Here is a 27,873-nt window from a genome sequence, read left to right as displayed (position 1 = left end):
AGACACTCAACATTACTTCCTACATCACTGGGTCAGTTGGTTTACCCGCGATTTGGTGTTCACTGGTCCTGCGTGATTCCCGAAGAGTGCTTTGCGCGCCGGAGTGGGAATCCGTGCGCGAGGTCAGCGTGACACCAAGGACAACACCCCTTCGAGTCCAGCCTTTACTAAATGGGGGAGCGGACTGCACCAAAGTCTGAGGGAGTCCAATAGCACTATTTCTTTTTGCCCATTGTAAGATCTGGCACTCAGTGGGACTTGTATTGATAGTAAAATACATCAGGAGCTGTTATAGGCATCGGAAGAAACGATTGAAACATGAGCGGTGGAGAAATCGTCTTCCAAGGTTGGCTAAGGAAGTCGCCGCCAGAGAAAAAACTAAGAAGATATGTAAGTAAAGGTAGTCTTTTAACAGTTGGCGATCTGCAGCCGTCTCAATGTACATTGGCTAACATTGAGCTAAAATGTAATGTTTATCATTGAATCGGAAAGGCCGGCATTTCATGCTGTGAAACTAAGGATGCGTTTCATAATAGCAGGTGCACCAAACTGCTATTTAGAGAAACAACGTGTTGCCTCATCTTCTCATCTCTCCATTGACACACCACATGTGTAGCTAGGTAGGCTAAGTGTGAACGTACCTTATGGCCAAATTTCATAGTTTTTCGATAGAGGCTGCTCTCAACGCGGCTCTGTTTACTGTGGACACCGTCTACTCCCATTCTACTTGGGACAGTTATCTCCACACCAAATTATTAGTCACATCCCATAGTTTTTGTAGATGCCGATGCCAATCGTACGTATTATTTCTCTGTTTACCTAATTTTGCCTTTCGGGTAAAATAAGATAGACTAGATACTCTATTGTCATCAAAACTCTCAGCCTGGACTCGGCCAAAGTGTCATGACCAAACTTCTGAAGTTGTCTTCTGTATATTTCTACCCTGCTTATTACTTCTTATATTAGGATTAATGATTGCAGATAAAGAGCTTTATGGCATAATCTGATAAATAGGCCTACATATACAGTATTACATGTGTTTATATGGTGCTGCATTACAAGGTCTCCCCAAGTTCATATGAGCTGGCTTTGCCATGATGTCATCTTTCTGTTTCATCTGAAAGTCCATCCTTGTATGTCTTCAAATGCACACTTACTGGTTTCCCTATTGTCTTCCACTTAAAGCCAGCCAGTGTTGACACAGGGACCACCGGGGTCAGTAGGAAACAGCAGCTGCACAGCCACAGACGAGAAGTTGACATCTACTATTGAAATACTGTATAAACAGTATTTATGGTTAGAATCAACATTGCCAGGCATACGCCATAGGTTTGTTTATTGGCCTTGTTCAGATGAGAGGGTGGAGTTTCTTGCTCCTAATCCCCCTCCCCACCGTATCCCAGCCTCAGCCAATAAACAACCAAACACACAGTCTACACAGACACTGCATAACAAGATGGAATGTCCAGAACAGGCAAATTTGTGAACACCGAAATTAACCCATCAAAAATTCCTTCCACTTTAACTGAGAGGCAGCATGTGGACAATGCAGCCCTTTTAGACAGCAGTATTGCTGTCATCTGACTTGCTCGATATCCTAATGTTAGGAGATATTTTAAGCAACTGCAGGCTCTTACATACATTTACATGTAGTCATTTTTTTTGCAGACACTCTTACCATACCATACCAGTGCCAAGGTGTTTTTCTTAGGCTTACTCTGAGAACACAGGTATAATGATCAGTGTCCATACTGGGCTAACTAACTTGGTTTCCCAGGGTTACGTAATCTTCTGTGAAAACTGAAAGCTCCACCACAACTATGACATGCAAATAATTGCAGAGTCACAGAGCAAAACACTAGTGACAGTTGAAGCCCAGCAGCAACTATTGATGAGCGAGTGTAGATGTGTTCCACCATAAAAATTCCCCCTTTGTTTGGTTACAAGCGCCTTAAGGTCTTATTGATGACTCATTACTATCAGCTGTCATCTTGTTGCCTCACATTCACATGAGCAGTGTATGCCTGTAGTAATTTACAACGGTGTCATGGAGATGTCTAGGCCTTCTTACACACAAACACACACATACTCTGTGTCTGGATAAGGCAGAGTATTGTTCTGTATGACAGAGCCCCTATGAATCACATGTTCGGAGTTTGATTATCTTTTTGGGTACCGAGGCAACCGACATGGGCGGTGTTTGAGAGCTGGTGGGAGTGGTCTGGCTCCCTTTGTTGACTGCTGTCCAGAATAAGCAGAAGGAAAATGAAAACAACTGACTAATCTAACACATGTACCACACGGCTGCTTACTTATGTCTGTCTGTTAATCACTCACTAGTCAGACACAATGTGTCATACATTAATGCCTCCTGTGAACATATTCATTAATTTGCCTTTGTTTATAGTACGTTATAAATTGAATATCTGAATAGTCATCAACATACTATTAATGTCATAGTATATTACTTTCTTCATGGAATAATTGATAATCCTCTGTAAATGTGTTCTTTCAATTGTGTAATAGAGAGTTTACAAAATGATGTTGTCCCAAAACATGGTAGTAATAATAGTGAGTAGGGGAAGTAGGGGATGACCTTGGTGTTTCCCATTACAAGGCCTCACTGTTTCCTCTTCCTAAGATGACAAATGTCATTCATTTTTACTGTGGTCCTTGATCTGCTGGGAGATCCTATATTCCAAAAACAATAAATGGTTTGGACGGATATATAATGCTGACATTACTTACGTTTGTGTCTCCTTCTAACGGAAAATCCTAAGATGTTTACAGTTCTAGAGTGGCAGTCGAACATCCAACCATATGGTTGGTGAGAGCTACCCACGTCCTGTCCCTTGTTGTGTCTGACATCAGTTCACAAACATGTCTGTTCACATAAGGCATTGGCACATACCAGACAGATCATATCGGCAAAGTGATGCTTGCTTCTGCTTTTCTGTGTCACCATTTTCAAAGCCCTCAGTGTGTTAGAAGAAAGGACGGGGGTTGAAGGCTGTGAGACAACAAGCTCAGGCCCACTGTCAGCTGCTGGGTCGGGACGGTGGGTTGGTGTTGTTTTGCAGAGGGGCTTTGGGAAGTCCTTGCCCTCAGAGGTCAGCCCAGAACGCCTCCCAGTTCCTGCTTTGACAGACACACAGCTCACACAGACATTTTCCTTGTTCGACTTTATCTGGGAGGCTTCAGATTTCCACTCCTTGTAAGTCTATAGATTGGGGTGTCTTTTATGACTGTACTAAAAGTGTCAGATACATTTTGGTTAATTAAAAAGATCTTCATATAGAGGGAATCGTATCATTAAGAAGTATTTTCCTTGGTTTTTAATAGATTCCAAATGGAAAACTGACTACACAGTATAGCCTAGGCCTACCTGTAGAATTTGTTCAGAGAATGATAACCAAAGTAACATTATTGAACAGTCCCATAAATCCTAAAATCCCAAAAGAATATTCTCTGTCAGAAGACCTTGACTCCATTTACAAAGAAAATCTTTTGATTACCGGTCTGCTTTTAGGTTGTGTCTTTATATTTCCTGTCCTTTGCCATGAACTAAACATGTGTCTGTGTGTATCCTATCCAAAACTTAATTATGGGACCAATAGCAAATGCCAGACTTCCTTTGGATGACACCTACAGGAAATGGTTGGACAGAGGTCCCATGATAGGAAAATGAAACAAATTGGTCTGGGCTTTTATTAAACTTTTTTTAAATTTTTATATAAGATTGGTTGATCACCATGTTCTATATTAGTTGTGTTTTTTCTGCAGAAATAAATTCCTATTGATTATTTTCCTGCAGTCTGGACCAGCTATTTGAGTATTTTTATTGTCAGTCATGAAATACAGTGTACAATGTACATACTTTAATATGTATTTTTTTTTGCTAAAATTAGCAATTTCAGGGACATTGGTGAATTTGATTATTCTGGACCTTTAATTAGATATCAAATCAAAGGTCATCGTGGGGTATCAAGTCAATGTCCTTTGTTAATATGTCATATGACTCTTATCAGAATTGGCTTGTCAGCTATGGACTCAAGACTTGCTGAGCATCACAGGTTATTGGGAAAATAACCCTATATACTACTCGTAGTACTACTCGTGTACACTGATTTATTCTACATAGGCTACAATTGATTAATTTGCTCTGTCATTAATTTTTATTCTTTTAACAACCATGTCATAATGCCGTTTTTTAAATAATTCTTTCACACATTTGTTCCTTAGATGTTTTGCCAAGATGAAACCCACAGACCACCCTGTATACATCTGATGCTCAATCTGTCATCCTTTTAATACGTACATTTACAAGCCCGGCATCTCAGTCCATTAGCCAATTGGACAAGGCATGATCTTCAAGAGCTGTTCTTTTTATTGCAGTGGAGGTCAGATGTTATAGCAGTTGAGGGCTCTCTTGATGATGTCATGACAGGCTCCAACATGATGTCAGCTTGATATTAGATATTACAACCCACATGCGTTATCTCATCCTCCTTGGTTACAATTGGTGAATTAGATCCCTGCTGTTACTGTGTGTGCAGATTGAGAATGCCAAAAACACATAGAAACACACTTGTGCAGTCAAACAGTTAAAACCAAACTCTCATTACCGCATTAACAGTGTTTTTTTGCGGATTGGTGATTTACTTAAAGATGCTGTAAAGTGGAATTGAAAATGAGTTTTAAGTTCATCACACCACAGAATAATGTGTTGTTAACTACCAATCCAAATTCGAAGGAAAAAAACCCACCGACAAGTATGGGATCATGCCTGAGTTGGGTTTTGATTGTTTGACAGCAGACGTTTTTCTGACACACGTTCCAACACAGCTTATTAGTAAACAAAGACTGCACATTTTCAGTCCAGGATGAAACAGGATGTTCCCTAGGTGGAGGGGCGACTTTCATGTGGTTGTCGTGACAATAGGCTATGGCTCTTGTAGGGTAATATCGTATTTTTTGTACAGTGTATGTTGTCCATGGTCTGTCTAGTCAAAAATGTCCACCACACTATTTTGCATATAAGCACAACAGCTTTCACTGTAAAATAGCTTTTAAAAAGTAGGACAGTAATATGAACTCAGTCAACCAGTGCCTGACATTATTGACCCCTGTGGGTGTTGTGTGCAGTCACTGTTTGCAGCTCTAGGAACTCTAATTGGATAGGCTTCCAAAGAACAAGGCCATGCCACTGACTGCTATTAGCAGGTCTACATCAACATGGTTCTGTGTTGTCTCCAGTGTACCGAACATAATAAAACAGAACATTTTGCTCAATGAGACAAATATGTGTCTGATAATCAGAGGCCCATTACATTTCCCTTGCATCAATATGTCTTACATACTTGCATCAATACATATTGAGAAGTCCGTGGATTTTATATCATATTGCAAACTGTATGGGAATAGCGTCATCAGACTCTAATAAATTACAGATCCTCCCTTAGAGTGTCTTTAAATTTAAACACTGGCTGTTACTGTGGTGGCATATTCTTGTCGATGTGTATTTGTAGAAAAAACATGGTGCAGATGATCTATTCCAGTCAACATACATGAATGGATTGTGGATGGACTGTGGTGCTGCTAGCCACAGGGGCAGATCTAGACATTTTCACCTGGGGTGTCAGGAGGTGGTTGTAGCATGGCATGGAGGCGTGGAGGGAAGAAGGACCCGATGCCACCATAAATTGATAAACATTGTAGTTTAAATAATGCCAATAATGATCATATTAATATCATTGAATGAAATGTGCTATAATTGACACATTTTGCATGGGGAGATTGGGGTGGGTAGTCTTTTTTGCTGGGGTGGCAGCAGCCACCCGTTGCCACCCCTCGGATCTGCCAGTGCTGCTAGGTACTGGTCTGAGGTGAAGTTAATGGGATGCTGTGAAGCATGAGGGGTCTGATGACGTGACAAGCTACATCTGCTTCCCTACTTCTCCACTTCCTGATAAACAATACCCTCTCCACCCATGCAGCTCAGACAGACACAGTTCAGTGTGTTGTCTGGTGTCGTGTCTCACTCATGTTTTCTCACTTGTACTGCTTTTCAACCCAGAAACCACCCATATACTCTACATAGGCTTTGCTGTAGCTTCTAGCCAGTGAAATGAGATGCTCAGCAAGTGTGGCGCATACAGATGCAGGCTTTCTAGAGCAAAGCAGATGGTGGGGGCAGAGGAAATGACACAAAGAGTTCTGATTAAAGATAATGCTCCCCGTTAGTCAAACTGTCAGGGCGGGCTCAGGATAAATGAGCTAGGCCTTTCACCACTGGGAGGACAAGACAAGAGATTACTCAGTTTTTTTTATTATGGAAGTGTTCAACTGAGTTGAATTGATGTTGATTATATCACAGCATATATTTGTGGAGGTTTGCCACAAGCTAGTGTTCATATTATGGGGATATTCTTTGAATGAAGACTGCCGGTCCCAATAAGAGCCTCATAAGAAAATCTGTAGAATAGGATCTTAATCAGCCCATTGGTATCATGTGAGAACACATGAAATAAAACACATTTCTTTATTCCCAGATTTATAAGATTAGCATGCCATCTTGAATGTAGTTTATGAATTGCAATGTGGACCTTAATAATTCCATATGGACACCAAACACATTCCAGTCAGAGGGGAAGATATGGTCTCTGTCCTTGAGAAGTCCCTTTTCTTGGTGGGGCCACTACCAACTCCCTTCTCACTTAGCAGAGCCAGCGTGTGTCTGAACTGGTGAGAGCAGAGTCTTATCTGCATGTGTTGTATCTCACAGCTGCCATCTTTCCAAGGCCACTGTTATGACTATAGGGAAACCCGAGCAGTTTAATTCAAGTTGCAGCGGGAGGCTAATGCGTCCGTTGGACATAAACACCTGTGGTTTTATGCTCTCAGCAACTGTTTAACATCTTTTCATGTTTATTTCCTTGGGCATATGGGATCATGCCATGTCCAGCCCAACAGCATCTGGATCTCTTCACCCCGGAGCAGCGACGAGGTAGCCAAAAGAGACAGAAAACGGTCATACGTTGTTGGCATACTGTTTGTCTCTGATTATATTTGTGAGACCAAAATGTATTAGCGATTTCACCAGAAGCGTATGATCTAAAGACTGAAGCAGCTGTCTGGTTAGTGTCCCACATGTAGAGGGACTGTGAGTCCTGTGTAAACCTCCAGATATCTGAGAAACCTTCTGACTCTGTCTGTGGCTGTGTGGGGTTTATTTAACCCCATGCTGTTATAAACTGATGTCAGCTATGTAAACTTGGAGAGATGACACCTGCTTGGAAGGAGTAGAGAACCAGACAGACGCTGCTTAATCCAGATGTGTGTGGCTGTGTGTGAGTGTGCGTGTGTGGTTGTTGTTTTGTTGTTGTCTGTTACAGAGTTTGTGTTTGATTGTGGTTTTGTAGGTTTGTAGCTGTACAGTATGTCATATTTTGTCACTTTTTCTGGTGAGGTTTATTGGGCAGATATTAGGCTAATACTTGGCATATAAACTATCTCCAATAGGGTAATATTGTTATTTGCATTCTGGAGGTACAGAACTAGAAACAATAAGGTTGGGGAATCATTTTGTTGTACTGCTACGCATTACCTCAATGATGACTTAATTCTACTTTAACATTAAAAAGTATCTAAAAATAGCCATCTTGTTACATCTCAGTTTTTTCTGAAGCTCTCTGTTCCTGGAATGTGACTGTGATGCGACACCCTATTGATTAGCACTAGATAGCTTCAGCTCTGTTGTCACAATCTGCAGCTCAGCGTCCTAATAACAAGATATATTTCCTTCTTAGTAAGAATGCTCCCTCGGTTGACGCTGTTTTGAAGAGACATTTTCACGTTTCAAGACATTAAAGAACTAAATGTTGCTGTTATGTTGCTTTGAAATGTTGTAATTTCTCAAGTACAAGTACAGGACATAGGAACTCAGCCATTCTACAATATTAATTTCTTAAATGTCTAAATACATGTTCAAATGTTTATATTAGCTAAATAATACAAAAAATGATTGAAATATGTATGTGGCTTCTATTGTCCAATTTGCTAAGCCCAGTGTAATATCTAATGTACAAGATAAATAAGTAAAGTGATAGATACTGTCAGTTGTGGGGGTGGGAGTCCTCACCAAACTCCTGAATTTCCAACAACAGTGACGACACAGAAAAAAAGGATACTTGTTTTGTTTTTGATTTCATTTGGAGGGCCCGTGGAATTTTCCATGTAGTGTAGAAGCTTTCAGAGCAGACAGGACTGTGCTGTACTCCCTGGAGCAGCTGGGGCCTTATTGACTGAAACAAGAAACTAAAGGGCTTGGATGCACCCTGCACCAACTCTTCTATCCTGGCTCTGCCCACTGATGGGACCTAGTCCACCTGCCCACAGTTATGGACTCATAAAATGGTGAAAAGATCTCATAAAATAAATACACAGAATAGTGGAATGCCTGCATATAGGCTTTCAGGTTGGCTGAGTGTGGCAGACTTATTACAATATGACAGCAGGCCTCTAAAAGAAGAGAAGGTTGGAGGGATGTCATCCTTGAGATGCTTTTGAACTTTAGAATGGAAGTGACATTGCAGCAATGATTGTTCAACCATCCTCCAGTGGCAGCTCTATGGAGGTAGCCTATCAGGGGGATGGAGGGACACCGTGATCCCTGGGCTGTCACCATTCTGATCTCCCCATGGGACGTGTAGTGGGGGCGGACTGCTGATATGCTGTCACCCAGACCAAGGACAACCCTGGCTCCTCTGTGACCTACATAATGGAGGATGTCAGCCAGAGCTGGTGCCTGAGCCTGGGGCCCGGACTCTGATCGGCTGAAGTCAAGCATCCAACATCACAAGAATCAAATCACTCATACGCAAACCACGACCTTTACAAGTCACTGGTAATAAGGACAGTGAACGTTCTGAAACAAGAGGTCTTAGACCAGACCCTGCCTGGCTCTGTGACCTTGCTGTTTGTTCAGCTGTGTGCTTCTGCCGCAGGTACAGGTGAGCAGGTAGCAGGTTGAGACCGAGAGCCACCTGCTGTGTGTGTGTAAGTGTGTGTGTGTGTGTGTGTACTGTATGTTTCTTCTGTGTTTGAATGGGAGAGGAGGTAAACAATTGACAGTCACTATCCTCACTGAAGGTTAAGATGACCTTTAACTTGGCCATTTTACCTGTTTGGTTAGAGTGTTTGTCTATTCACATGTGAAAACATGTTGACTGATATCCACCTCCTGTTTGTTGACTCAGCCCTACAACTAGGCTCTCTCTGTGCTACTCTAATACTCTGCCGGCACACCCTGTATAATTGGTTGGAACACAGCCAACAGTGACAACTAGGGTGGAGCACCAATCAAATTGAGTAGAGTAGCATAGTTGACTAATGAGTTTGGGCTCTCTGACATTCATGCAACCCAGCAGAGTGAAAACATGGAGGTCTGACTCAGTGATGATGATACACAAACTGTGGATTCAATGAGCAAAGTTTAACTTAATTAAAATACTGGAGTTGTTTGTCTGTATCACTACGGTGTCCTATTGGTATATACAGTCATTTTATTTTCCTTTTAGTGAAGTGCCTTTTGTCTTTTTTTTTTGCTTCTATCACAATATTGTTGTGCTCGGTTATAAATAGAAGAAAACATGTCCACTTATCAACATACAAAGACACAAAAGGAGTTGGCGAGACAAACCCGTTTGGATTCTATTATTAGCTGCTTGCAGACTCAAAACAATGTTTGTGTGTCCTTTCGCATCAGATGTTTTCCTTTCCTGGTCTAAAATAGATGCTGCAGTCTCTTCCTCTCTGCTGCTCTGTACTGGCTTTGTTCTTTTCTTTCATGGGCTACAGTGTGGTCAAATACAAGTACTTTCGAAGCAGCAGGTATACGAACCAGATGATTAAATAGGACTGTTGTGGCTAGTACTGTACTAAATGCCAGGCAACTGTAGATAAGAATGCTCACTGTTCTTTTGCATGATCCCATCACCATGGTACAGTATACTGCTTGAGGGCCATTCTGTATAGCAGGATTGAGCTTTTTTAATGCAAATAAAAGAGGTTTACATGAGGAATCCTTCAGGCTGATCTTACTAAATGTAATTGTTAGATACACTCACAATCTGTCCAAAAGGTATCATATTTTTTACCTGATGTTTTGTTTTTTTGATCACCATTAAATGTAATATAGACATTTCTAGTTGTTAATGTCTCCCCTTGTGTTTTTTGTATTCTGTTAGCACAGAGATAAATGAGAGGGAGAAAAAAGATGGCAAGTACAGAGCAGTTAATTTAAATATGTTTTGAGCTTGTTATTTTAATTTCATCTCAACCTATAGTAGCACAGACTAGAATAGGAAATTGGTCATTCAAGCAGAATTCATGGCTCTCTGAGTCTTTTTTTGCCTTTCATTATTATTTTATTTTATGCACCTGCCACTGCTTTTTTACCCCATGCCTGTCTGTTAAATGCCAGTGCAGTGAGGCTAGCTCCATCCATGGGCAACCACATGTCACTTACGTAACTAACTGTATTAGTGAACCCTTTACCCTTTTTACTTCTTGTGGAAAACCTACTTACTCCATTTTTTTTATTACAAAACTTCTTGAAGTAGTTGCTAATACCCAGTCGGTGATCCATTGATTTTGTTCTGGTTCTGTTAATGGATTGGACAAGAATATTCCACCAGGGTCATAGTGAACTGACCAGGCAACAGTTTATGACTCACTTTGCTCCTCCCTGGAAAATGCCATATATTTAAATAAGGAATCCATGGGTAACTGTGCCCACTAAGTCTCCCTCTGAGGGGAAAGATTAACCAATAACTGAAACCATGTTAGGTGAAGAAAGAATTATGTTCAAGGTGCAGCAGAAATATGTGAGCAATGTCTTCACGATGGAGCAAAGTAGAGCTTAGCAGTAGTCTTCTCTTATCGTATTCCCTTGTTTGGCACCCAAAGCCTTTTTCATTACTATAAGGATATCTATGTATGGTGGTGAATTTCACTATAAAATATAGCCTAGTTTGTTTTTAGGTAATTAAACAGCCTGTCACTAGTTGGTAGGCAATTTCTTCCTGGTGTCAAATGTTTTTTAAACTTGTCTTTGTGTAACCACACCCTCAAGCCACTAAACAAGGATGCAGTAAGGATACGTTAACAACAGCAAATAATGACAGCGCTACCTCTTTCTTAATCAAAGGAAGTGTTGTTGCTGGGGATTTTAGCTTCCTGCTGGCAGCTGATGGAAACTACTATGTTAAAATGCATGCTGCAGAACCAGTGCACTATCAGAGCCATTAAACCTGTTCCTTCCACTAGATGACTACGTTTATCAGTCTGGTAGAAAATGAAATGAGAAAAAGGCTAACCTCGGGCCCTCAGGTGGACCCTCTGCTAGCCACTGGAGATGATATCACCCAGTATGCATTTTCTCAAGAACATTTTCCTTATTCTTCTTTCTGACCAGGTTGGGTTCTCTTCTACCTAACTGCGTCTAATGATTACAGTGGAAGGTTTTCAATAAATTTGTCCAAGGTATGAATCAATAACCCATTGTAAGTGCCTTGCAATAGTTTGAACTGTTTTTCAAATTATCCAACTTTTATGTATTAACAAAGTAAGTTATGTATTTTTTAATGTTCATTTGAAAATATGGAAATATCTCATTTGCATAATTATTCACGTGTGCATCAACAATAAAGTATGGAAGGTTTGAGGTGTGTGAGTCTGATGGGCTACATCTCATTTCAATGTTGCAGATGTTAATGTATTATTATCTATAGCAGTTTAAGCCTCTTCATAAGTACAAATGGGATACATTAGGTCACGTGCAGATACAATGTATCTGCCCTGGCAAGGAAGTATAGACTTACATATTCTTCCACCCACAAGAGTGTGAGAAAGCCATAGCAGAGATCAACAACAGACATTAGGAAAACACAGGAGACACAGCATGATCCATTTTTCCATTGTGTGTGCGTGTGCTTGTGTGTGTGCAGGGGGGTTGGGCATCGGAAAGAGTGGTTTTGGTTCCCTGGCCTAGTGAAGGAGGTGTCTGTGTTGATGGAGAGAGAGCGGGCCTGCAGGATCCTCTGTGTCAGCAGCCTGGATGTGAGAGACGCTGGGCGGAAGTGCTCTGCTGGCAGATGGCCAAAGCCCCCAGTTCCATCCTCCTCCTTTGTCTCCGGACATGGAGGACAGAGGGGCCTTTAAGGCTGTCACTGGGAAACGTATTGAACTGCGCTGCCTCTCCAGTCACAGGCACAGGCTGCTGCCTTGCACTAACTGTCCCTTCTCTCTGACTGCTTTGTTCTTCTGGTTCCAGTTACAACGGGGCTAAATACATTCGAGGATTTGTGTAAAGGGTTGCATTTGACTTGAGATACTGTTGCTCTCCCTATCCCTACTGTGTGTAGAGAACGCGCATACTAGGTTGGCCAGTAGGGATGGGGGGGGGGGGGGGGAATCTGGAAGAACTTTCATAATTTACGAGGAAAAAATGAGTTAGACATGAGCAATGCTGTCTGCAAACTATCTCACGGAAAGATAAAGTATTGTGGTAATACCACCAAAATACCCATGCCCATATCACACGACACTACCCTGAGTTATCAGACAAATCAGCGGAGGAAGCCAAACCTGCTAGCAGCAAACAACGAACGCGGGATACATGTTTCAGTAAGCTCCCCAGCAGTTCAGAAAAGGCTAATCGCATAACAGAATCAATCTCTAATTTTAAATGCAAAGACCTTTGTCCTTATAGTGTGGTCGAAAATACAGGTTTCGTAACATTATTTACACTTTAGAGTCGACGTACACAATCCCGAGCAACCTCACCCCAGAGCATGTTGACCAGCTCTTGTTTTTGCACAATAATCTAAACATACCCATGCACTAGCTTTGCATAGCCTACTTGCAAACATCAGTGAAGCATAGCCTACTTTTTGTTCATATTTATTTTTTGTTTAAAAGTTGCCTAAGTGGTATACATTTCTTAATCTGTCAGTTTGTGTGCAGTTGACAGGGGCTATACAATAATTCGGCACTTTTTTTTTTCTTCTCTATTGCCTTCCCTGCAGTCCTGAAGTTAATGTTAAGTTTTAGGAATTAAAACTTGAAATAAAACTTGGAAAGCTCTAAGTGAATTTGACTGTTGTATTTGAAGGTATGATTCAACAGTTTTTCATGGTCCAGTGTTTTTTTTTATAACCAAAATAAATTGCAAGAAATCCTAATATCGAATCACAATACTTACAGAATTGCAATACATATCGAATCGCCACTTAAGTATTGTGATAGTATCGTATCGGGTCCCTGCTGATTCCCGTCTGTATTGGCCAGTGAGTGTCAACAACGCCCCATTGTTCGTGATGGGGTTTGTTTGTTGACAGTCTGCCTTACCTGCGTAGCCAGCCCACATGCTCTCTGCTCATTCTTACTGGCTGTCAGTTCTGTCTCAGCTCAGGCAGAGGGCGGACCCCAGTCTGCAGGTGTGTTTGCTGGAGACAAGCTGTCAGAAAGGAGCTTTTTTCATGTCAGAAGTGCTGCACAGCCTCTCTTCCCTGACAGAGGAATATAAGCACAGCAGCGCAGGAAATAGAGAGGGGGAGTAACACCTGTCTCGAACAAGCAACACCCTAACCACCGGCCCCCCTCCATTCTCCAAACCACACGCACATTCTAAGACGCCGAAAAATACATGTACAGCCGACATCTCTTCCTCTGAACAATATCTGCTGTCAGATCAAAGTTTTCACCCTAACTGTTGCCCAAGTGTTTTGAACACTTTCTATGGGGACATAACCTGATAAACTTAGTCAACTAAGTTCTTGAAAGCATCTATGATAGGAAGTGCTATTGACTAAGAACTCAATTACATAACTTGTAATTTTCCATTACAAGTTATGTAATGGAAAATGTATTTGACAAAATTGGCGTTTACCATCACTGGATCTCTTGTGGATGTGTGTTTTGTAAACTGTGATTCTGTTTGTGTGTCAGGCATGGAAGAAACGTTGGTTTATTCTGCGTAGCGGGCGGATGAGTGGTGACCCGGATGTCCTGGAGTACTACAAGAATGACCACTCCAAGAAGCCCATTCGTATCATAGACCTGCACTGTTGCGAACAGGTGGATGCAGGCCTCACCTTCAAGAGGAAGGAGTTCCAGGACAGCTTTGTGTTCGACATCAAGACCTCAGACCGGACCTTCTACCTGGTGGCCGAGACAGAGGAAGAGATGAACAAGTGGGTCCGCTCCATCTGTCAGCTCTGCGGATTCAACCAATCAGAGGATAACCATGGTATGACCCCTGACCCTGAGTCTCTCTCTCTCTCTCTCTCTCTCTCTCTCTCTCTCTCTCTCTCTCTCTCTCTCTCTCTCTCTCTTGGTCGGTCTCTCACTCTTTGCAGGTCTCTCTCTCTCTCTCTCTCTCTTGGTCGGTCTCTCACTCTTTGCAGGTCTCTCTCTCTCTCTCTCTCTCTTGGTCGGTCTCTCACTCTTTGCAGGTCTCTCTCTCTCCCATATTTACAATGTCTGCACCACTCCTCCTCTAGCCTTTCAAATCGTGTTTCATGATTTTATACACCTGGGGACCCCAGACAAGGCTGGGCTAGAGAGGATCTCATTACCAGTAATGGGTTGTTGAAATGAGAGATAGGGACGTTTTGTTTTAGTAGTACCAAATTGATTCGAATTTTGTCTTTGTTAATTTTGTACTTGTTGGCTGTAGACACAGTCAGAAAACACAGACACTTATCTGTAGTTTCCTCTTTCTATTCTTAAAAGACAGAGCAGAGAACAATATCAAATGTTTTTTTCCACTTTTTGAGAAGGTAGGACTGGAACACCCCTGCTAAATGGGGATTGGTTTTATTGATTTTTTTTTCTTTTTTGTTTTGTTAGAGAACAGGACTGATCTCTGTCTATCATCTCCTGCAGAGAGAAAAGGCTGTTAGCAGATCTTAAAGCCCATAAGTGACTTATTGATATGGATGGCCAAGGTTAACGGTCATGTTTCCATTTCCAATGCCTCAAAAGACCGCTTAAAGAGACAAGATGAACTTTACACTGGAAAGTTTTTTGTTAAGTTACAAATCCACATTTTACATTGTGTCCCTTGAAGGGGAAATGGAAGGATCACATTCTCACATGTTTAAACTTTAGGTCTGATGATCTGTAATACCACTTTAAAATGGCCAGATGTTAGATTGAGCAGCCATAGTGTGTGTTTGTGTGTGTGTGGAGAGGTCTGTGTATGTGTGCGTGTGGTGGTGGTGTTATGTCTGCCTTTGGTCCTGTAGCCTCAGTTTGCTTGAGGAATCTGTGTGGGTGGGGCTCTGACAGTGAGCATGTGTGGCAACAATGAGATGAGATATATACCAAACTATATTGATTGACTACAGATTGAGACCCTTTGGTCCTAAACCTCAAATCATCTTGGTGGATAAAGGCATTCCTGTCTAATATAATATCCTCATCCTTCAGTGGATATGTCTGTACTGTAAACTCCCTGCTACTCATTACCCGTTTACTACTGCATGTGAGTATTCGTATTTTTTTTACCCTGTATTCCTCAGTGCTTCTTTGTCAGGTGCGTAGACCTAGAGAAGCACCATCAGAGACTGGGTCTGGGTGGAGAGATCATAACATCCTGCACATGCTCTTTGGCGGTCTTATCCTAGTCTCAGCCCAGTAGATCAGAACCCTGTCTGACCTTCTTCTGGAGGGTGCCTATGGGCCTACCACTGGCTTGTTCAAACATACTGCAATAGTATACACACACATCCATCACGGTCGACATAAACCAGTTGCCCTATAAAGAGGGGTTGGAAACGTTCATGTGCCTTGACTAGTCCTCCGCAATGCAAATCACCCCGCCCCTCTTTAGATAAGGGTTAGGCAGTGCGCGGCCTCCCAGATCCCCAGGCTAGTATCAGGTTGCCATCGGCACTGTGTGAGTGAGTTAGAGTACATTACTCCTCAACCTTCTTTTTAAACCTCATATGCAAACCCAATAGGAGCCTCGGGCCATAGCTGGTATAATAGCGTTTGAGTGTGTGCGCGTGTATGCCTGTGTGTGTGTTTGCTTCGGTGAGGTACTACCCAAACCTGTTCAATTGAAGCCCAAGATAAAATCTTCTGTGGAGAAAAATAACCTTGACTCAACCCGCCCTGAATCTATTGTAAGAATAAAATATGTTGCGGTCCCAGCACATTCTGCAGTGTCATGATCAAGCAGTGAAGACGGGTGGTGGATGCTCAGTGCTTAGGATGCTCAGTGTGGAGAAGAAGGAACGGGACACTGCTGCAAAACTCACCTCTTAACAAAAACTGCTCCAGACTTACATGAAATAAAATGCAGAATAATGGATGGTACCCATCGGATTCAGGCTTGTGGGATGTGTTAGTGTGTGTGTGTGTGTGTGTGTGTGTGTGTGTGTGTGTGTGTGTGTGTGTGTGTGTGTGTGTGTGTGTGTGTGTGTGTGTGTGTGTGTGTGTGTGTGTGTGTGTGTGTGTGTGTGTGTGTGTGCTGTATGACATCAGATGAGCACCGCCCTGACACAAAGATGACTCAGTGTCTTCCAGATGTGCTGTGTCTTTGTTAGGTCAGGACCAAACAAGACAGCAGAAAGATGTCTTTACTCCCTGGGAATAACCCTCATCATTCAAAACCCAAATCAAATGTGTGTTTCCTTTCTGTTTAGAGCAGGGATCTGGTTGTTTATCTGCATGCACAGGGACACCGCGTGTATCTCATGATGTCAGTTGGGTGTTGGAAAACATGTTGACAGTCTAGTAAAAAGGAAAGGAAGGCGATGGCCATGGCTGAGTAAACTTGCACAAACATCTTCCATCATCCACTGTCAGTCTGTCTGCTCTCACTGTCTGTTTCTCAGGTAGTTGAAGCACTAAGGAATTGTGAAAAACAGTGGCAATTCTGTTTCTGGCGGGGGGAGGAAACAGGTGTAAGGCCTCAGGCACCAATGTTAGTTATTTCACTGAAGCATTAACACTATCACATCACAGATGGTTCACACTGAAAACATCAGAACAGTGTGCCATACTGCTGTCATATAAACATCAGCTCATCTTCGTGTCTGGAGTGTGTGTTTATTGCTTATTTAAGGCCTGGTGTGAATGGGTTATTCCATTCAGTGGTAAGAGATACCTGCAATTGGCGCTGTTCAGTGCTGTTCGCCTACAGTTTCTGTAGGTCTGTCTGCCCACCTACCTTTTCTGGCTGGCTGTCTCTCAGTCTGAAGTGAACAGTTCACCAGGGCTGCAGCCACTCCTGGGACAGGCACTAAGGTTAGCCAAGGGCAAATTCTGGGCGCAGCTCATTATTAAACATCTCTCTCAGTGTGCTCTCTCTCTCTTTGTCTTTGTCTTTCTCTTTATCCATTTGTTATTGTTTCTTTCTCACCATCAATCTCAATGTGTTCTCCGTTTCTCTCTTCTCCAACTCTGTGCTTATGTTCTATTTTCCTCTCTATCATGTGGATGTTTGTCCCCTCCCAAAGTGCCCTTCACAGCCATTGATTTTAGTTGAAATAATGAGACTCCATGGTGCAGTGAGGTCAGGTTGCTGATGCCACTCTGCCTTCTGGCTGGGACTGGTAGCCTCTGCTGCCGCTGCTATGCATCCCAAAATACCACCACTGGTTTCCCTGGCAGCACACAGGGAAAAAGGTATGTTCACAGATTTTACAGTGGAAGATTAGAGCACCTCAAAATCCTATATTATTTAGTATATATTTAATCAATGTACCAGTATGATATAAAATAAAAAAGTATATGTTACTGATGGGCAGTAACTAAATAGATATACAATACATTTTAAGGCAAATGTATGGTGACATGATGGAAAACATATTCATTAGATTAAAGACCCCTTTAAGAGGAGCTATCATTTATCTGATCAATAACAAGCATCACGTCAAGACAACAATCGATTGCCATATCCATAAAGCCTAAGCATTCAACACAAAAACAAAAACCTAGGGGAAGCACATCTGCAATAGTAAGAGCCTGCCTGTCTGCTACTGCCTGTTAGTGGTAGTACTGGCTGGCAGTGTGGCATGTGTCTGTTCCCAGGGAGACCCACCCCCAAGCGCAATCTAATGAATGGAACAGCATCTCATCAATCACAACCTTTGTTCTAACCCCCCTATACCCAAACCTAATTTCAATCCCCTCTCATTCTACCCCCCTGTGGTCTCCTGTTCCACACTTCCATTTGCTTGATTCTAAACAGAAATCCTGCCTGTAAGGTCTGACTGGTAATCTGATTGACTAGTAACTGTTGGAGGGTGAAACAGTACCAGTCAGAGAAATAGTCGAGGATCAAAGAGCAGTTTCTGACAGTGAGTGACACTCCCAAAACAAATAAATTGTAGTAGGCGAGGCTATTGAACTAAGTGTAGAATTAAGGTCAGCGTACTGTTGGAAGCCCACCTTGTGCTCAAAGATCTAGAGTGAAAACTGTCTGAGACTGGGGAAAGGGTCGCAAGATTTCAGTGATGCTAGATTGACTAGATCGACTTATATCTTGTTTTCAATCTTGAACTACATTTACATTTACATCTTGAACTAGAAAACTAAGATTGTCATTATACACTCACACATTGTCTTCTGCCTAGCTGTAATGTGTTGTCTTCATTGCAGACCACAGGCTTGGGGGTGGTCAGTTCCAAGTGTGACTGGTATGAATGGTGGTATGAATGACTGGTATGGTATCTTCTCCAAAGAGAGAATGAAACACAATCTTCTGTCATGACGAACTCGTTGAAATCCATAGATGGGCTCTATCCTGCAGATCACTGTGTTTCATTTATAGAATGGAACAGAAGGGGAGGGGGGGGGGGGGGATTGCTTCTTTCACATTTTGTGATTCACCAGTCTAAACAAAGCAAGGCTTTTTAGGCTATTGATCAGTCAGCGTTGTGGGGCAAATTGATGTTGCGGTGTGGTCCTGGGTGGTGCTCACATGATGCTGCGGGCCAGGCCGGCTGAGAGTGGAGGGAGGGAGGGATGGACAACATGAAAGAGGGAAGTAGGTAGTGGGAGTAATGGGATCACAGAGCCCTCTTCAGTCCTCGCTCTGCTCTCCTTTACTCCACTAACAGGGAGGGAGGGGGGGGGAGTCTTGTCACTTTGTTAATTACACTCAAGTCAGCAGCTGCAGGAGCTGTAACAGCAGCAGGAAAAGAGGCCATCTCACCCTCCGACGTTCTTCTCCCCCCCCCCCCCCCCCTCATCGCCTTCCACGCAGTTGCAACAGCAGCTCAGCTCCCCCTCAACTCAGTGGTGTCCCAGTACCAGAGAGGACAGTGACAACCTCCTAGGCAGAGAGTTGAACTCTCTCAGGAACAAGAATCGGATAGGTCGTATTCATTTAATGTACCAGTTCTAGGCAGGAGCAGATGCTAATTCGCTTCTTAAGATGCACAGCCTTGTGGACCCCCTGGTGTATCTACCAAGAGCACAGAGGTGGTCCAGGGACCTCAGGAAAAGGGGATTGGAGCCCCATAGGACAGATACAGTAACGGAATTTCTGTTGAGGCACCCACTCATATGGCTTATCCCTTGGGTTATCTTCCAAAAAGCAATCTCGTTCAAACCTGTTAAGGAAATTGCTTTTTTCCAGGAACAGGGAGGAATCCTTAAATAAAAGGCAAACGTAGATAGATATGTTTTGAAAGATTAAAAGAACATACATCGACTATCCAATATATTGTAAGGTCTGGTATCACAAAAACCCATGGGTTGCGCTTTAATACAATGATTACAACAACAGGAGGAAACAAAATCATATTTCAGTGAGTTTTACATTTATTGTAATAAACAATAGCAATAGGAATAGCAAAGGAAAGTGGGAGTAATAGTTATAAAATAACTGCAAAGTAGATTTAATCATGAAATGTTATGTTATAAATCCTTTAAATCACGAATGTCAACTAGTCTTTGAGGTCAGAACTACTAATTGCTTAAAATATGTGAGCTTTTAAACACATTCTGTCTTACTTCCTTTCAGGAGGTGGCTGAGATTGTGTATGCCTTCTTTTATATTGTACTAGCATCCTTGTCTAGTTAGGAGTGTACAAAAGGGAAATGAGTCCTCTACAAAGCCGTCCTTGTCCTCAGTGATCCAGCAGAATTCTAATTCTGGCCTCCGCAGACCAGAAGCTTCTATATTAGATTATGTCCACGCAGCAGATGAGACAGTAGGTGATATATTATAGAACGTAATTGGAAAATTGCTCATGAACCGAGTCTTTCTTTGACCCGGAATAGCTGTGTTTTTGACTCCTATATTCTGCCAAATTTAGATTTCTCCTCTCTTGCCGCACTAATAATTTCCTTCATTAAGGAGAAACTATGGTGACAGTCAACAGGCTGAGCTGCAGCCAGCTCTTTTTGTAACTGACGTTTACTGTTACAGCATCATGCCAGAGTAGCCATGTTGTTTTGCACTTTCTCTTTGGACCTATTTTAGCAGCATGGCCGCTCCCTCTGAAAGGCACTCACCACAACAGATCAATATATCTACCCATGTCAGAGAGCCTAGTACTCACCGCACTGGCTGAGAGCTTTTTACAGAGCATGGAGATGTTGCCTTAACTAGCCTAGAGAGAGCAGGAGCCCTCTAACACTGGCATAATTGAGGTCCATTTGTGGAAGTCCTGCCTTAGTGGCTTCAGGCCTGACATCTCTCATGTCCACTGGGCCGGAGTCCCCTGACCATGGGACAATGGCGGCCTCCCCTCAGGCAGGGATGTGACCTATTTCAACCAACTTTTGCTGCAGTCCCCCCCCTCACGCACTCCAGTCCCATGTTGCCAGTAAGTCACAGCAGTTATAGTCCGTTTTTATGGTCATCCATACACATGTACACTTCACTGGCTCAGGAATGTTATGATTAGTCCCAAATAAATCTTTGAGCTGTTTTACAAAGGTGCCATGCTAAAGTGAATAGATATTTTAGTATGTATCTACAAGGAGGAAAGTTTACTTTTGGATTTCTGTAAACCTTCTTTACTTTGTCATAATCTAAGAACCAGTACGTGTCTGTTGAAAACCAGTGAGGGGTCTTAGAAGAATTAAGTGTTTCAAATGTATGGCTGTTTTCTTCCCAGAGGTTAGTTCTGCACAGCACTGATGGGGGGATGAATCAGTGGGCTGCCCACTCTTCTTCTCCGCCAGTCCCCATTGAGTAAGTGGGGTCATGTGCACTTCCTGGTTTTGGCCCTCTGCCCAGTCTATTTCCAGAACTGAGGCCTGAGATTTGCCTTTAGTCTGTAGCCCCACAGCGTAGATATCAGAGATGTCACTCAGGAACAACAGGAAAAAGGACATGCTGTTCACACAGGCGGAACTGCAGAAGAACGTAGAGCCCCCCAAAATCTCACTGAGCAGAACCCCCGAGTCAACAACTTTAGATGTGGGATAATTAAGGTCAAGTTTTTAGTGAACGTGGGCAAAGAAGGATTTTCTCTGTGTTGATCCTAATACCTCTTCTATATTGATTTTGTTTGGAGCTAATGCTTAAAGCTATTGAATACACGTCTATGTGATTGTTAACACTTAGAATCTTCAATTGAACTTCTTCAGCCTTTGACTTCATTGATTATGGAGGGTTAAACTGAGCTTATCTGCTGACCCTGTGATGCACCAAATGAATACCACATGATACAGAATGACTATAGATGATTTAGCATGACAAGTGGACATTTGTTTAATTCTTTTGACTTGTTTACAATCTTAGGAACAAAATGATCAAATATTTTCCTTTTGCATGTAAATGAGCCCCTAAGTAAATCACCCCTCTCCTCTCTTTCCTTGGTGGTTGTTCCAGATGGCAGGTCATCCACGGTCCATATGCCCCGGTCTCTTGCTGCAGATGTCACTGGCTCGATGGCCCCTCTGATTGGGGAGCGCAAGTCATCTGCCCCTGTCCACTCCAGCCAGCCAGTCCTCTTCACCTTCGACGTCCCAGTCCGCCACACCCACCATGGCTCGCTGTCCAACAGCGCCCCCCAGGACTACCTTCTCCTCCACCAGTGCATGAGCAGGAAGACAGAGGGCTCACGGTAAGGACCATGACCCCCTGCTGCCCCTGTGTTGACTTCCTGTCATCCCATAATGCAGGTCAACATCCAGGTTGCAGCACATCCTGAACCTCAGAGCAGTCGGGGGGGGGGGGGGGGGGGGGGACCTTTGCTGCTGAGAGAAGCTGCCCATGCTCTCAGGGGTGTGATAATGCAGACATTGTACTAGGCTTTGACAGTGCTCTCTGTGTGTGTGTGTGTGCGTGTGTGTGTGTGTGTGTGCGTGGATGTTTGTGTCTGCCTGTGTGTATCAGTGTTTGCCCAGCCCTACTGCTCAGTGTAAAAATGAGTTGCCAGTGTGTTTTATGCTAAACAATCCTCCCAAGTTTATAATTAACATTCACTCCTGCACGCACTGCCATCATGACCACTTCCAAGAACCCGAGGCTGCCTTAATGATGATGCCATTCAGCGGCCGGCCTGTACAGTAGATGATCAATGAGGCCAAGACTGCAATTCATCACTTCCATGGGGCTGGGCTGCCTGATCAGCCACAGGGACCAGCACAACATTAACACATCAATCTGGTCCTGGGAGCCCCCAAGGAAAAGCAGGGAATCAAAACCTCACATTCTATCTCTCTATCCACATGCAGATGTTCCTGTCATTCCACCTCTCCCTTTGATCTATTTCCTTCTTTTATGAGGACCGCTGGGTGACAGGTTGTGCTTCATCTCACTCTGAGTTTCCATATGGCTCTCACGGCTTGTTGTACAGTCAGGGGTTAATCATTCTTGTAAGGTCCAGAGCCCCAGTGATTGAGGGCATGGAGATGAACAAAGATATTGATTAATGATTATACTCCCGAGGAGAGACCAGAGACTGCAGTGAATGTTTAAAGAATTGATTCAATGCTACATGTCATCTGACAAACAGAAAGAGAGCAAATCCTCATGAGTTGATGATCAAATGATCTCATGATCAGTTATTTCACACATGTCATGCTCTAATGATTCGTAACACAGTACTGTTTGAGTCGAGTTCATAGAAGAGTCCAGTTGCTTTTTTGGGGGGTGAATGTATGTGTCGTTAATTTTGTCCCATTCTACTAAAGTCTCTATTTGTTTTATTATACTCTCTGTCCAACCTGAGGGGAGCAAGCTGTAAGGTCTTTCCATATACCGGTATACAGTAAATAAGCCATGTCAAGCCATGGGGACTGTGATAAAGGTTACCCTCTCAACATGGATGTCCTCCCTCTCCTCAGAAGTGGACAAATCAACACACTACGTTCTAAAGACAGCCTGGTTGATAGATTAGATGCAAAAACATCTGTATAACAGTGAATTTGTATTTATTTTGAAACAAGGAAACATAAGACAAAATAAAAGAACATCAGTTTCATCCAAGGCAAATGTTACAGTCAAAACCATCCATATTGTTTTGCTGCAAGAGGAAATGCTGCACTAACCTCTAGTGGCCGTATGGGGAATAGAACCATACATCACTGTTAATGAGTGCTAACTAGTTTCAGTAGCATATGTGATAGATGTTGGCAGTGAAATTTATGGAAGATGTCTATCTGTGATGATGCTGTTTCTGCCCTGCAGAAAGACTAACTCTCTTGTCTGTGTGTTTTTAGGAGTGCCAGTTTCTCTCAGGCCACGCGCAGCAATCTGTTTGTGGGCAGTGACTCAGCGGTGCAGAAACTGTCTCATGGCTTCTCCCACTGTCTCAACGGCATGGGCGCTCAGCTGCATGGCTTCTACAGCCTGCCCAAGCCTGGCAAACACCAGCTGCCTGCACGCGCAGATTCCCCCCAGGAGGCCTGCTACGTCCTGCCGAGGGGCTACAGCTCCGAGGGCCCTCCCCATGGTGGTCTGGTAGATCTGGAGCTGGAAAACGAGGAAGTGTACACCTTCAAGACGCCCTGTAACACTCTTGCCGCCACACACAATAACGAACGGCTGCCTGACAACTACGACCTCCCCACCCCGCCTGGATCCTTCTACCAGATCCCCCGGACTTTTGACAAGAACCACAATGCCCTGACTCCCTCCAGCTCTGAGAGCTCCAGTGCCCCACCACCCCGGCCACCAAAGCCGAGCCAGGGCTCCGAGGGGAGGTGGGGAAGCCCTAACAATGGAGAGGTGACCACGACAGTGTCTGTCATTCCAAGGAGAAACACCTTGCCGGCTGTGGAGAACATCCGACTACACAGAGGTAAACAAACAGACAGAAAGACAGACAGCCTAAGGTATGCAGTAGAAGGATAGATCTATTCAAACTTGCTCGACAGCGCTGTTTCATAATAGGGTATAATGTGTTTTGTTATATATTAATAATAGTTTTGTTGCGTTATTATGGTTTTTTCTGTCAATGATAATTTATGATAATTCATAATGTACCTTGGTAAGTGTAGAGCGTGTTCTGTGTAGAGAAGACTCTTTCTCTGCATGACTCAGAGTATCAGCACACACTCTTCTATCTGTCTCTTTTTCTTTTCCTTTCTCTGTCTTTGTCTGTTCTGATTTAACACTAGCAGCTGAGCAGAGACAAAGAGCTAGTCTGGCAGACGCTGTTTTGCTGAGACTCTAATGAAATTCTAGCCATGTGGCCTGTTCCAGAATGCCTTGTTCCAGGCTGATAAGCAGTAAAAAAAAAAAAAAAGAGTAAAGACTCGATGCCCGGCCTCTTCGGTACGCCGCACTCTGAGCCGGCCTAGACAAGCCCTTGCAGACACAGAAACAGGAAGTTACCTCTGAACCCTGTCACTCTGGCCCCAGGCTGGTCCCACACCTGCGCTGCCTGATGCCACGCTTTCCCAGAAACTAATTATAAAGCAATGGAGCATATAATGAAATGCCATGTACATTTGTTCCGTCTGCAAAGCCATCGGTTTACTCATTTACTGTACTCTGCATCCAGATAAATAAGGTGCGTTGTATAGAAACTGACTGGACAAAAACGTATAGCTTGCCTATAGCTCTGAACCTGTTGTGGTGGTTTTGGCAGAATGTTGATGGGAACATTCCTCTTGTCTCTCTCTTCAGGCTCCTCCTTTGAGACTAACAACCATCACCGTCCGATCTATTTCAACAACTCAGGGCAGACAGTGGAATCAGATGGCCTAAGCTCCTACCTGGTGAGTCTGCTCCTCCATTACGCTCGACAGACACAGTTGTCACTGTATTTTTATACAAGAAAATAATTATTTGACTGTTTTGAACCAAAGTTTCTGTTTTGGCCTCGCTGACAGAGAGCAAAGACCCCTCTAACCCGCTCAGACAGCGGGGACTCTGAGGACAACTATGTACCCATGAACCCCGGCTCCTCCCCCCTCAACGCTGCCCAGGCCGACAGCCCTAAGAACATCTACATTCCCATGAGTCCTGGACCTCACCACTTTGACTTCCCAGGGTTCTCTGCAACACTTCCAGCCCGTAAGGGGAGCACTGCCTCCCTGTCTCACCGCCCTGGGCGCCTCAGTGATGTCACACCACCACCCATCAATCGCAATCTAAAACCCAATAGGAAATGTAAGTGTCTTGATTTCTCTTAAGTTACGGTCGATTGTTGCTCCTAAATTTGATTTCTTTCAGCATCCTTTTATCAATGTGTTTGTAGGTTTTGTATTCAAACCCCCTCTCTTTGTGTTCCTAGCAAAGCCTTCACCTCTTGACTTGAGAAACAATGGAATCATTGATGAACTGCCATTTAAGAGCCCAATCACCATGTCCTGGACCAGACCCATGTGAGTCTCGCATCATTAGCACCAGTCGTCTTCCTGGTTTATCTACTAGTCTTCTGCATATGATATTGTATCTATGCCTTCTGTACATCTTGCAGAGAATACATGGGCTTCTGTCAGATTTGTTATCTTCACTAGAGCATTATATGTCATAGATCAGCTCACTGGGGCTGTTTTCTTGTTATTGATGAACGAAACAGTTGAAGGGTTAGAATTCATATGTATTTAATCTGATCATGGATGAAAAAATCCTATACTTGAAGTTGTCAGCACTTTAGCCACATATTCCTTTTATTTTCGTCAAATCCCAAAGTGTAGTTCTACATATACCCAACAGGGTCCTGAGACTTTGCATCTTTGTAGCCTAACCCCCAGGGCTAACTAGTGTTGTAATGTAGTCTGGTGATGCAGCGCAGTGCACAGCAGCCCCTAGGAGCCCTCACAGGCCTCTCCTGTTTCCTTAGGCCTGCTATGAACTCCATGTCCTCCCAGCACTGTCGACCAATCTCCACACAGAGCATCACCAGCACAGACTCAGCAGACAGTGAAGAGAATTATGTGGCAATGGTGAGCACCGATTTCTATGTGGAGATGGCACCTTTGTGCGTTCACTTTAATGACATATGATACCCTCTTCCTTCAGTATATGGCAAACAGTAGCTATTCCGGGAAGCTGGGATGTCTCAAGCTGTCCATCCCTCTCCTCTCTACCCTCTATAGCAGAACCCGGCGTCTACCTCTCCAGCTGTGAGTGGTACCAGCAGCCCCGCCCCCAGGAAGTGTGGCAACGTGGACTACCTGGCACTGGACTTCCAGCCCGGCTCCCCGAGTCCACACAGGAAGGTAAGTGCACAGGCAGAGAATACAAAAACACGGGCCGACACGCCAACAGACAGGTGTCTTTTTCCGTCGCACATTCACAAAGCGACGATCGTTTCTCACGAAACACGTTCTCCCTCCACTCTCTTGTGGTTTTCCTGTCACTCGCAGCCGTCCACGTCGTCCGTGAACTCTGACGAGAAGGTGGACTATGTGCAGGTGGACAAGGAGAAGACCCAGGCCCTGCAGAACACCATGCAAGAGTGGACAGATGTGCGGCAGTCTACTGAGCCCACCAAGGGGGTCAAGTCCTGACGCGGTCTGGGCAACAAGGACCCTCTTCTCGTGACAGGCTGATTTCACCGTCTCCACTCCGTTTTGGGAATGAATGAACACTGAAAGGTGGCAAATTGGACCTCTGTTGTGTCTTGTAACGGAGGACACTGAGGGGACATAAAGCCATAGCCTACAAAGCCTAACCCTTTCCTCTGTGTTCACCTTCAGTGCATTGCACAGCCAGTGTATGCAGGACATTAGGCCTTACCATGAACCAATCTGCCAAAGTTCACCTTGGAAAGACTGTTATTGCATACTATGGACAACTGATACTGATATGGTCAGCTGAAATCAACTTGCCTTCTAAGTCCTGATATGTACTGTACGCAGTACATGTATTTCACTGAAGTTGTCTGAGCTGAGTTGTTGTTTTGTTTTTGTAGAGGTGTCTTATGTTTTGTCTCTTTAGCAGGTAAATTAGCAAATTGCTGCCAATCAAGACAGTATTGCTGTTTATGACCACACTAGCTACAGCAACTAATGAGGGAGGCAGTGCAATACTGTTATTTTATCAGGAATGCAAACATGCAGCCTTTCATTGCTAGTCAGACTCTTGCCTTTGACTTCAAGCAAGCTCATTTGAGCTGAGCCTTGCGAAACTAGTGAAGAGGTTCTCTTTATTGCAGGTAGTTATTTCAGCTGTGCATGTCTGCTGAGAGAGACTAAATGTAGCCTTATAAGGTCTTTGTCAGAAACCTTAATGATCATTTCAAATGACTGTTGCTTTTGCCAGTACAAATGACAGTGTGTCATCTATATTTACCAAGAACAGTCTCTCATGTTAACAGGTCTCCTTAAATACAAGTTAATGAGATGTTGGTCCATCAGTGAAAAAAAAAAAAAAACATTTGTGAAGATTAATCTGATGTCCCTTTCGTTAGTATGTGCATGTAGTATGCATCAGAGAAA

General features: G+C 43.4%; 2 protein-coding genes across 2 annotated transcripts in view; one reads left to right on the top strand and one right to left on the bottom strand.

Moving 5' to 3' along the window:
• lpar6a (lysophosphatidic acid receptor 6a) overlaps window positions 1-27,873 on the bottom strand; it is a 281,763-nt gene that overhangs the window by 243,360 nt on the left and 10,530 nt on the right. The gene's annotated exons all lie outside the window — the stretch shown is intronic.
• Window positions 34-27,873, top strand: gab2 (GRB2-associated binding protein 2). The gene is made up of 10 exons (XM_062472744.1): window positions 34-390; window positions 14,011-14,311; window positions 21,866-22,100; window positions 23,701-24,281; window positions 25,112-25,203; window positions 25,318-25,597; window positions 25,722-25,812; window positions 26,274-26,376; window positions 26,530-26,652; window positions 26,800-27,873. The coding sequence occupies exons 1-10, from the start codon at window positions 319-321 to the stop codon at window positions 26,941-26,943; spliced, it is 2,022 nt and encodes a 673-aa protein (XP_062328728.1). The 5' UTR covers window positions 34-318; the 3' UTR covers window positions 26,944-27,873.

The sequence above is a fragment of the Osmerus eperlanus genome, chromosome 11 (assembly GCF_963692335.1).
Source record: "Osmerus eperlanus chromosome 11, fOsmEpe2.1, whole genome shotgun sequence".
In the NCBI taxonomy this organism is placed as follows: domain Eukaryota; kingdom Metazoa; phylum Chordata; class Actinopteri; order Osmeriformes; family Osmeridae; genus Osmerus; species Osmerus eperlanus.
This window is presented reverse-complemented; position numbering and strand designations above follow the sequence as displayed.

Coding starts and splice junctions, on each gene's coding strand:
- gab2 (XM_062472744.1), top strand. CDS start 319: ATGAGCGGTGGAGAAATCGTCTTCCAAGGTTGGCTAAGGAAGTCGCCG. Junction 24,282..25,111: donor GAACATCCGACTACACAGAG/GTAAACAAACAG, acceptor CTCTCTCTTCAG/GCTCCTCCTTTGAGACTAAC. Junction 25,813..26,273: donor ATGTCCTGGACCAGACCCAT/GTGAGTCTCGCA, acceptor CTGTTTCCTTAG/GCCTGCTATGAACTCCATGT.